Source organism: Syngnathus leptorhynchus, chromosome 15, assembly GCF_054491065.1.
Source record: "Syngnathus leptorhynchus isolate UIUO chromosome 15, UIUO_Slep, whole genome shotgun sequence".
Classification (NCBI taxonomy): Eukaryota; Metazoa; Chordata; class Actinopteri; order Syngnathiformes; family Syngnathidae; genus Syngnathus; species Syngnathus leptorhynchus.
This window is the reverse complement of record NC_141209.1, coordinates 7,326,311-7,338,503: the sequence shown is the minus strand read 5'-3', so window position 1 is coordinate 7,338,503 and position 12,193 is coordinate 7,326,311. Positions and strand designations below refer to the sequence as shown.

General features: G+C 42.6%; 1 protein-coding gene across 4 annotated transcripts in view; it reads right to left on the bottom strand.

Annotated features, from left to right (window-relative positions):
- arid1b (AT-rich interactive domain 1B) overlaps positions 1-3,940 on the bottom strand; it is a 126,481-nt gene extending 122,541 nt beyond the window's left edge. For 2 of the 4 annotated variants that reach the window (XM_085931236.1, XM_085931239.1), the window contains exon 1: positions 1,931-3,940. In XM_085931236.1, coding sequence (XP_085787362.1) covers positions 1,931-3,061 — 1,131 coding nt within the window. In that variant the 5' untranslated portion in view covers positions 3,062-3,940. The remainder of the gene's footprint in view (positions 1-1,930) is intronic. The other 2 variants (XM_085931237.1, XM_085931238.1) reach the window with 2 other exon arrangements.
- Between the last annotated feature and the right edge of the window lie 8,253 nt (positions 3,941-12,193).

Here is a 12,193-nt window from a genome sequence, read left to right as displayed (position 1 = left end):
ATCTAATAATTATCTTCAGATAGCTGCGTACCATTCTTTTTTGTTGTGCTTGCGCTTGTTTGATTTATGTGCTCACTGAGCCTGCAGATATGATTGTATCTTAAAATGTTGGGCTTTTTTTTTTAAAAAACTCCAGAAATTCTGTTTATTAACAGTGTATCACGTGACTGGGAAAAAAGCCACAAGGTGGCGCAAATTCCCTGGCAAACCTGATACAAAGCAGCTGTTCCGCATGCGGGGACGCTGGAAAGTTTGCGGAGATTTGCGCTTCCTTATGGGCTACTTGCCAAGTCATGTGATACACTGTTAATAAACTGAGTTCCTGGAGATTTGAATAATGCACAAACATTTTGAGATCCAATCATATCAGCAGGCTCAGAAGGTGCTTAAATCAGACAGGCGCAAGCTAATAAAACAGAAATGGTAAGGGGTTTTAAAACTAGATTTTTTTTGCACGCTGCATTTAACCCCTTTGTCCTCCAGTTGTCCAGATGTGTCATCTAGGGGTGTGCATAATTTAGCACATCTAAAACAGTTCTGGGGGTTGGGGGGGGGGGGTCTCACAGGGACAAAAAATGTTTTGCAGCAGAGTTCCTGTTTTCCCTGGGTGTGCGTAGAGTTCTCCACACTGCTTACACCAGCAGTGTTTCAGCACAACGCTCCCAATAGAGTGACGCTTTCAAGGATGAGAAGTCCATGTTGACAGCTATTGCCAGGGAAAGGGGAGGAGGAGGAGGAGGAGGGGGGGGGGGTAATTATTTAGAAACACTTGGTCCCCCTCCCAACACTGTTACCACTGATGTGCCCTGAAGCAAGGCATTCAACAGCCAGCTGCAGCCAAGAATAGAAGCTAGCTTGCAGCGACGTGAAGAACATTTTTTTTATGGAACACAACATGAGTCAGATGATGAGCAATAACAGACTAAAAAAAATATTTGATTTGTTTTTCAAAATATTACATATGTGTTGAACTGAAAATATAACAGAAGGATGCTTATTATTGACTTGGGCTGTCACATCATTGTGAGTAATTCTCCAGTCTTGAACGCAACACATCTAAAGCTCTATAAAAGCCACAACGTTCTTGCACTTTTTTTTTTCTACGTGCTGTCTGCCCTGGTGACTGGGTGACAAATATGAAACAAATCTTCCAGGGATCCTAATTTAAAAATCTTGGACAGAGCTTCACACTAATGATCATGATTCAAGGTACAGGCAATGGGTCGTCTGTTTGAATTTTCAGCTTAGTTGCACAAGAGGAGAGGAATGCAACACCAACTCTAGCATTTAATCAGGAACATAATGTGGATTAATTAATATTTTATGGAGGTGTTTTACTTAGCTTGATGAACACAATATACCCTCTGGCGATGTGTTATGGATCACTACTAGATTATTTTTACATAAAATATATAAATACACAGCACTGTGCAAATATCTCAGTCATTTGTTTTGACTTTAACCTTTTTCAGTCATTTCATACACAGTGTTGGTAATTTATTTGTGTTCCATTTAAAAAACACCTCTACATTGCTGTACAATGTTTGATTGTATTGCCTACATCTTGTTTAATAGTCGTGTAAATAGGGATGGTTGTGATGTATTTCACATACAAACACAAACTAAAGAGCAGTCATATGTTCACCATTTATAATTATCCCAGTAAGAAAGGAAAATAAATATGACTGTCTTAGGGGCATTACAATATGCAAATTAGGTGTCATTATTGAAATACCTTTGGTTAGATACATTAAATTAAAGATGGTTGATTTTTTTTCTTCTCACTATATTTTCATCATGTTAGTTAATGTTCAATGCAGTTACACCATAAGGATCATGTGAATGCACAAATAAATAATGTGCCAAAATTGCTACCAAACATCAGACAGACACAAAGCTGCAATATGGAGTAAAGGTTTTATGACCTTACCTGACTCCTCCCAAGGCCTTGCCCTCCATTGCCTGGACTGATTGAATGTGGATGGTTCCTGGGCTGCCCTCCCCAGCCGTGGGCCGTGGTGGCTCCATACTGGGGGCCCACATCTTTTCCCAGGCCCTGCTGCGTGGAGGATCCACTATAGTCTTGGTAGGCCCCACCATAGCCCCGCATCATGGGACTTGGTGATGTGAGCAGCTGGTTGAGGGTCGGGGTCGCCCCCGAGGGATGCTGCTGCTGTTGAGTTGGTCCTGGGAACCTTTGGAAGCCGCTGGAAGAGGCTCCCTGTGTGGACTTGCTGTGGCTTGCTGAGGAGTTGCTGCTCATCATCAAGTTGTCAGGTTGCCTACATCCAGTGGGGCTCATCATGCCGTAGGTCCCGTACCGTGCCCGATTATAGGGAGGGTACTGGTTGTACTGGCTGTTCTGGTAGCTTGCTTCATGGGAGTTGTCCATGCTGTTATGTGCAGATGATAGCCCCATCCCTTGCTGCTGCTGTCCGCCATGTTGCTCGTAAGACCTTGACGAGTAATAGTTGTTGTTGTACTCTGAATTGTTGCTGGCTGGCCCCAAGTTGGAGTGATCATATCTTGAAGACATCATCCCCTCTGTTGATTTAAGATGTCCCTCTCCTTTACCCTGCACCTGCTGCTGTGACTCCACTTGACCCCCCAGAAGATTCTCTTTACCACCGTGGTGGTCCACGGTCCCTCGGGGTCCCTGTCCGTTGTTGTTGCTGTGCATCTGGCGCTGCGGATGCGGCGCAAACTGGCCGAATTGCGGCTGCGGTGTTTGGGACTGAGGGGGGTCTCCACTCCCGACATATTTCACCTTGTGGTTGGCAATCAGTCCCGTTTCCATGGAGGAAGCGTTGGAATTTGACGATGTAAGATTATTCCCATCCTTGCCCTGACCCGCGGAAGTTGAACGCACCATGCCAGGCTCCGTTCGGTGGTGATGGTCTACATTATTCAGAGTCCCATCTCCGGCGCCCAGCATCTGCCCGCTGCGCTGCTGTACGCTTCCTCCTCCACCGGATTTCCCCGAATTGAGCTCCGTGCCCAAGCCGCTGGATAATTTCTTGGATTTGTTGTTATTTCTGGAGGGAGCGACTTGCGCAGCCATGCTCACTCACTCCAACATCTCAGCGCGCAGCGATCGCGACCCTCCGCCAGCCTTGCGCGCACACGCCGCCCGCAAAAAAAAAGAAAAAAAACTAGAAAAAAATATGCTGAAGGATATTTTCACGAACTTTAATCTTGCACTGGTGCTCTCGTCGTAGTAGTGGTGTTGGTGGTTGGAAAACTACGCGTCAATGTAGCGTCATGTTGAAAGTTGGTCTTTTCGGGTTTGAACTTTCTTCCCCCTCCGCCTCTCTCCTCCATCCCGGTCTTGCTGATATGTGGACGCGTCTCGCGGAGCCCTTGCGGCCCAGCATGGGATGAGAGAGAGAGAGCAAGCTCGACCAGTTTATCCGCCTCCAGGGTTTCAGTGCGACGCACATGGAAAATCCGGAGTGGAGTCTTGATCCACGTACGCTTCTTTTGCGTGTATCTATTTCTATTTTTGATATTAATTTTGCATGGACTTAATGACGAACCTGCAGAGGTTCGCATTATTTAGAATGCCACGCTTTCACTATAAATAATGATTATAAAGAATAATTTAATAAATGCATACCAGTATGATGACTTTGAAGGCGCCTCAACTTAAAAATATGACAAACAATGAGGCCATTTTCTTCCCACTATCGAGGGTGTTACCAGTTTTCTTGGTCCTGTGGGGGAAAAAAACTCACTTTGAATCCAAATTAGTATTTTGGAGGGCTCTGAAAGTCATTGGAGATCGAATATACCATCCTCACAACTCTTCATACACCAGAATTTATCCCATAAATGCACAATGAACTCTGTGCAGACATGCCACCTTCAATGTTGCTAGAGACGGGTGTTGGCAAGTCTAGTCCCAAAGAGCCGCTGTCCTGCCTGTTTTAAAAGTTTCCCTCCTTCACATACCTGATTCAAATAATCACCCTGATGAGCTTCTACAGAACTTACCTGCATCAGGTGTGCTGCAGGAGGGAGAACTAAAAAACAGGAGTGGACCTTGAACTGGACTTGCCCAGCCCAGCTATTATCCAGTTCTGGTTTTTCCTCCATCCACCTTCTATGTCCTTCAACCCAAGCCAAGTTCTTTGCAGGTCTGACAGAAGTCGAACACGCAAACTGTTTTATCCAAGTGTAGCCTTTGGAATAAGAACAATTTGACAATTTATGGCAGCTGTAACGCTGTGCTGTAGTAGTCTTCTTTCAAAGAACCAAAGTCACCTTGCAACAGTAGGGGTGCCATAGATGTGTAAAAACTAGAGTCAGATAGAGAAATGCATTGCAAAAACTACAACAAAGCAACTTTTATTTGAATAAAGACAATTTACCCCCCCACTTCCCTTCAGTTCATTTCATTTGCCTGCCAGAGCAACTTGTGTGAACTGACAATGACATTTTTTTTTTCAAAAAGAGGTGCGAGGATGAAATAAAATAAATCAACCCCAGGCTGCAGGCTAAGACCACACAAAAACCAAAGTCTACAAGATACGCTCCAATCCATCAGTGGTATTCAAACATGAATGCAAAATAGTGCTTAGCAAAGACGCTGGGTGTCTGCTGGGACTTGAATAAGCAGAGGCTCTGGTTTGATGAGATCAGATGCATTTGATCAACAGAGGGAGCTGTGGATGAAAGAGGGGTGGTGGAGGAGGAGGGGAGGATGGGGGAAGGATTTGGGGATGAGTGGTGCTGAGGATGGCCATGGTAATGATGATAACTGCTGCTGGCCCTGGTGCTGAAGACAAATATGATGACGACGGTGATGATGAGGTTGATGATACAGGTGCTGAAAGTTATGCTGATTATAATGATAATATTTTTTTTCTTACTTGTTGCATTAGGTTACAAAACAAGCAAGTATAATTGACTGCAGTATGAAGCTAAATCGTATGTCCATGACAAAGGGAAGCCCCCTGCTGGAGAATTTGTGTTAGTACAAGTAAGAGCTTCATAAGGTGCAAATAACATGCAAACTCCACAAATGAATGCTGAAGCCAAAATCAAAAAATAAAAGGTGACCACTAGCCACTGCTGCCCATTTTGTGGAGAAAGAGGATGAGTTTGTCTCAGAGGCACTTAACAAAAATACTAGAAACAGCAATGTACATTATGTTACATAAGGTTGATGAATTCTTAATGTTAACATGTTATTATATTGATCATCCAAGACAGCAATTTTCTACTTTCATATAGTTATTTTAACACCATAATGTATCAATGCAAATTTGTAGTGTCATCATCATGACATTTTCTTCAACGCTACACCACAATACAGTCACGGCTTAAAAAAAATACAACGAGTGAAAGAACAACCACTTGTGGAGCTAATCCTGGATTCTCACTGAGCTTTGTTTAATTCCTACACATTCTGTTGCTGTATTCCAACATAAAACAGAGAAGGAAAACACATTTATATGACAGTGCTGACCACAACAGTGATGCTCGGTCCCACTTCTGCAAATGGAAGCTCATTCACTGGAGTCAAATAAAAGCAAGTGGCATCCCTGGGAACTTGTCCGAGCCACTCGCCTTTATGTGTCCATATGGCAAAAAATAAAAGCCATAACATGGTTATGGTCCAACAATAAGGTCTCAACAGTGCCCACTGAGTATGCACATGCACTATGTTCCGTGTATAATAGCCTCAACAGGACCAGATGGCTAGTTATCTGACTGTATAGGACATTTCAAAAAGATGTATTGTACACGTATCGTTTTTTTTTTTTTTTACCCTGTGTTTGTGAGAGAGCGAGACAAAAAGAGAGTGTGAAAGACACAGACAACTTTTAACAATGGAGATGCTACGTGTAAGGTGTCAAACTCTGAAATCGTGCACCTTTTGTGATTAGAACGGGCCTCATACACACACAATCACATGCACACACTTCTTGCTCTCGGTGCTTTGTACACATGCCGATTCTGGCTTCCGTCAGAGTGGCAGATCAAAGCCTCAGCTCTGATCTCATCTCGAGCAACACTATAAGGCTGACAGTGAGAGGACGGCGTGCATTAGCATATTCTATGATGGCTTTTCAAGTCGTTGCCTCGGTTGCGGTTCGGGGTGTGCTGCGCTGTGGCTTTGCAACTCTAATTTCCCTCACCCGCTCATTAAAAAAAAAAAAAAAGCCCACTGTTCTTCCATTAATTCGCAGACACAGGGATCTGTTTGAATGGTGAGTTTGTATATGCAAGAAAAGGGAGGTGTAGGGCGGCAATGGCTCAGCGCATTTGCATTTATGTTTAATTTATAACCTTCAGGGGCCCCCCTGATGCAGCAAGATTGAAACAATAACCCCAGACAAACACGGAGGAAAGGAGGACGCTGGATGGAAATGCACAGAAGTGGGATGTGCATGAGTGGGTGTGTTCTCATTGGTAAGGATGCTGTCGGGCCTTATGCATTTTGTGCATCTGCATGGAGGTACATGTGAAACGCGCTGGCAGTGAGGCAGAGGTCTGCAATCCACGGGGGATAACATGCCAGGGTGAGTGTCTGTCAGGAGGAGGGCTGGAGTCTGTGCTGAGAGGGGAGGGGGAGGGGGAGGGGGGGAGTCTGCAGGGATCTCCCCCTAGCAGCAAAGCACAGAACAGCACAGCAGACAGCAGCAGAAGCTTGGCCAAGCAAAGAAAGTGGGTCAGCCCCACACACATACACAGTTCACATAGATACAGAAACGTGCGTTTGCCGGGAAGAGAAAGACATGGAGAGAATGCACACGCTGTTGTGGGTTGTGATCGCGAGGGAGCGCCTGCTCGCCTCATTTGCATTAGTGCTGTTGGAGATGATGTTCAAGAAGCAGGTTGACTGGCTAGGGAGGGCCAAAAGGCAAGCCGGGCGCCGTGAGTAGACCAAATGCATCAAATTGATCCAGAGTCTTTTCATTTCAGGCTTGGGTAAATAACAACATTTGCATTGATCAGTCTGCAAAACCCAGCTACAAGAGGCCTGGGAGTGAACGCGATATGAGAAACAAAACACATCTCTCATTCCTTTCGGTTCCTTGCAGAGTTGAGGGCCTCACTAGAGCCCTACAAACAGCTGTGATGGATAAAGTGTTTAAAAGAATAACACCAGAGGAAAGTAAAACACTATTGTGTCTTGCCTGTATACTAAAACATAGAATCACAGAATTCCCAAGTTGCGGCATGCTCTATTTATGCCTTATGAAAAACATGGCTCAAAAGAAGCAGCAAGCAGCGATGCTCTACTTTCACTGTCAGCTATCATGTGAAGTGTGAAGAGGAGGAAGAGCAGGAGAGGAAGATAGAGACGCAGAGGAGAGTGATTTTCTTCAACCACAGATCCTGATGGTGACAGGGGACTGGGCTTTTAGAACACCTCCACCCCCACCACACACACACATATATATATATATATATATATATATATATATATATATATATATATATATATATATATATATATATATATATATATATATATATATATATATATATATATATATATATATATATATATATTTCACATTATGTGATAAAATGTGACAGATGTAATATGTGTAAAAATATATATATATTTTTTTCTTCACACCATCCTCCCCTTCTGATGCCTGTCATTGCTCCTTTTCCATCCCTTCTTTCTCCTGACTGGAGGAGTGTGTGAAGTGTCCCCGGAGAGGCTCCTACTCAAAAGATGGTATTTACAAGATCCACACTGAGCCCACTTTTAACTGCCTATGAAGAACTTCTTCCCAGCGCCTTTGATGTGCCAACCTAATGGGGAAAGAGCACGCCGGCAGTCACTGCATATGTTAGTGCGCCGATGCGAGCTAATCCGCTAGCATTGCAAGGTAGGCTTCACGCTGCTTGCCGTAAGTGAAATCTTCACATGCTGGATGACTTCAGAGCTAATGCTGGCCATAGAAAAATAAATACTGTACTTCTGTTACAAAGGCACTGAAGAGGCGTGTCATCTTTTAGAGCAAGTCAGTATGGATGCAGGCTTTATGTATAGACAGATGTGATTGGCTAGAGTCAATCATAAAAAAATTTTATATATTTGATAAAAAACAACAAGAATATTGGTGCAGCTTTACGATTGAGCCTTAAGACACAAATACGAATTCTTACATTCCATATAACCCCCAGATTTTCAACCTCAAAATCATCAAACATATCTCCAAGAGAGATTAGGCCAGACCACTATCTAATTTAAAGTCAATGAGTTCAAACGTACACTGGCAGAGCTCGGGGGAGCCCACAAGGGCACTGAAATATCCTCAGAACCTCCCAGGACGGTGCCAGGTCGAATAATTGACTTTTGCATATTTTCTGATTTTTCCGGGAATTTCAACTTTTCCCCCCTTTTGTAAGAAATAACTAATTGCATTCAAATTCATGTTAGATGGGAATCACCACACACTTGCAGCCATGTAAGATGCCTCTCCGCTTAATGATGAATCCCTTCTTGGTAAGGAAAAGCCTACTAGAACAGCTAAACTGTATTTGGGGTGAATCAAACATGCCATTACACAAAATATGCCGGGTTAGAACAATGATTCTCAACCCAACAAAGTTTTATCTTGAACACAAGCACAAACAATGCAAGCTTTCATAACAAACGGCATTTGAAATGCTTTTGAATTAGACTAATAAGGTTTGTGTTTTGTTTGTTTTTCAGAAGCCATGATCAAAGTGATATTTCACCAATTTGTGTCAGTTCCGGGGGAAGGGAGGAATAGTTTGGAGGAAAAGCTGTCTTATTAATCTCTGCAGGTTTCCTCTACTGTGTTTTGGGGAAGTTAATCAAAACAAGACAATTAAGAATAAGCAAATGTGTTAATCAGAATTTAAACAAATCTCGACATGTGCGCTATGTTAACAACTTAGCAGTGAAGAAATGGACCATGCAAGTTGTTTTACTTCTTTTTTTTTTTTCTATAATAGTATTTTCTCAGCTCCTGGCTTCAATTTCACTGTGCACCCAATCCTCTACTGTGTCTGAGAGGAAACATAAAATCAAAGGCATGGGGATGGATTGACCCAGGAGCTCAGAGTCTGAGAGCAATGGGCTGTTTTGATCTAATCTAATATTTATGAATAGCTTCCTTGATATTTCCTCCGCACCATGAAGCCGTCTGCTTGTACAGTGTTACATATGTCTTAGAGGGACGATGATGGAGATCAAACAGAGCTCGGGCGCAGAATTCAGTCTTCACTTGCTCTGTGGAGCCTGAGAAGGAGCTCAGTGGCAAGCTACTGTATCTAACTCTGTATGATTGAAACGCAAGCGCGACAGTGCCGGGTGAGATGATATTTTTATTTGTGTCTCTGTCGAAGGGAAATGAGTGCAGAAATGGAAAACACTGTCACCGTTCCAGTAGAAAGATGAGCATGACTGTGTCTGTTTGCCATTTCATTTCATCCAGTCCATATTTGTCCAAATATGTGTTTTTGCCATGGAGATGGCAGGGCTTTCATTGACTCAGCCTGCCATGAAAGCATTCTGGCTGTTTGGATCAGTAATGGCCTCAAATGTTGGGGGTTTTTTTTTTCCTCCTCTCTATCACTTCACAAAAGTCAAGTGTTCTCAGACATGTTATTTCCCAAAGTGTCCTTGCTCCAAGGATCTATTGTTAGCCTAATGGGGGCTAACAACAGTAAGACTCTAATTATGGAGGTCAGCATTAAGCCCTGATAATATTGCTGGCAAAGTGGGTAATTTGTGGCAGCCCTGTTGAAGGGTTGAGGGGAGCCGATGAGAAGCAGGCAGGAAACTAAAGCAGAGGGGGGGGGGGGGATTGTTGTTTGCTTGTGTCCTCTGTTCCTCTAATAATTCCCGAAGACCAGAAACCTAAACGGCAGGGGAATATTAATGGAGTGTGTGACATTATGGTAGCCGCCCATTTAAATGGAATATTTTATTATATTATGGCCCATCAACAGGTGATTCTTCATTTTATGTTGGCTCCTGTTTGATCAAATCCCTGCACAGCATTGCTTAAGTGCCCATTCTTCTTATTTAAAGCATATGTACAGGGACAAAAGGCTCAGCAACTGCTCAATTGTCATAATATGTTCATTGTATGTATAGCCTTACAGTTTTGTTTGAGAAAAAGCATTGAGACACCTGACTATGGTCAAATCAACTGTCATACAAATTAAAGGGTTACATTATAATAATCGATATTGGGCTTTTTTGTTATATCATCAAAATGGGTATTTAAACCAGGGTGTGTAGACTTTTTATACCTACTGTACATCAATGAACCTAAGAAGATTAACCTGAGATGAGGGACATAAATACAATACATTTGCTTTTAAGACTAAAAACAGATGGGTGAGAAGGACAAAAGGAGGAAGGGAGGGAGGAATACAGCAGACAAAAGGGCCAAACACAGGTTAAGCAACACGGAAAATGGAAAGCACAATACGTGAGGAGAAAAAAAAAATATGAACCTAAAGCTAACTCCATGTTCACAATACTCTTCCGTACAGTCTGGTGCCAGGCCCGGAAAGATAGACACCAAAGCAAGTCAGCAAGCTTGTGCCTATTCTGTCAAGACCAAATATCAAAGCCCTTCTCCCATGAGTGATCTGTCCAAACAATTAAAATGGAACCTCTTTGTACCATCACACTTAACATGTCAGACAGAAAAATGAAACGGGCCTCGGCTATTGGCGCGGCATGCCTTGACGCCTCCTGTGACAAGCCCCACAGAGAGAGAGAACAGCGTGCCAAAGGAACACTGCTTAAATTTTAAATATGTTTTGACATAAAATCAAATATTGCTCACCATTAGGGTGGATCGGAACCTCTAATTCCTGTGTGATCACTTACGAGACCCCATAGGTGAAATAGGTACAAATAGTGACACGATATTCTCTTTGCAGTTTTTTTTTTTTTTTTTTGGGGCATTTTCAGCATATCTGGGAATCATTTTAGATTGTGAAATATTATTTCATCATAGGATGAAAGCTCTCAGGCAACATCTGACGCTCATGAAAAGCTTGTGACGTTCAATGAGGGTTCCTGGGTGAATGTTTGATTCTATCTGCCTGTCTTTGTGCCCTCTGGCACAAAACCAGGTTTGCTTCCATTTCATTTCAGATGCAAAATATTTGGAAGATTTCCTGTTGTGGTTCTGACAGCAAATATTGAGCTTCTTCTAACAATTCAGAAAGAACTAGAATTCCTCTTTTGTCTTGCTGATTGGTTTAATGAGTGTGATCTCAACAGCATCCCGATTGGACCAGGACTAATCAACCATCCAATCCCTCCTATCGGAGAAGCTACCATCTGACACGCTTTGTGACATGACAATGGTCTATTTCAAAATATTTTTTCTCAGTAAAAAGCTTGAGTGGCTTTAAACATAATAGAAAGCAAGACAATTCCATGGGCCTTTCTTTCACTGTGCTCTATACATAATCCCAAAGATGAAATTCCTAATCATCTGCCAAACAGGGGATACTTTTTTTTTTAAGTAAGACCCCAATTATGCTCAACCACAAATTAGCAGCAAAATGTTTTAACACGGAATAAAAGCAAAGCGGGGGAAAACAAAAGCCAACTGGTTAATAAGATTATCTATGCCAGGCGCCCAGTGCACATTATTGTACTTCACACAAATGAGAGATTATAAATCACATTCATAGCAGCCTAATCCATGAAAGACTCCTGATATGATTACTTTCTCTTACATTTTGTGACTAAGTGTGATGGATTTATCTTGAATCCTGAGGAGTCTTTAAAATACAGCTGGACATGAAGGCAATAGCCAGTTGAAGATTAGTTGAATCCATTCGAGATAACTAAATGTATTTCGGCAGATAAACTCCCATGAAATATACTTTCAACATCTAAAAAACTGTATAGGTATTACATCTTCAGATCAAAAAATGTTGACGATGTAGCATTTGCCAAGTTTTGTGTACTCCTGCTTCTTCTTTTTCCTCAACAGCGTCCCATCTGTCTTGACCGATTAGAGCCACCTTCATCCCTGACCTCCCCTTATTTCCTGACAAGGTCAAACATCTCCCATTAGACACAACCAAGGCTTTCCCTTTGCCAGGGAAGTATCCAAGTCGTGCATTGTGAAGGTCAGGGGCTGCATAATGAACTGGAAAATGTCAGTTATATTACACCCCGTTTAAATAGCGGCTTTTGCCGCTCCAGAAACCAGTGTGA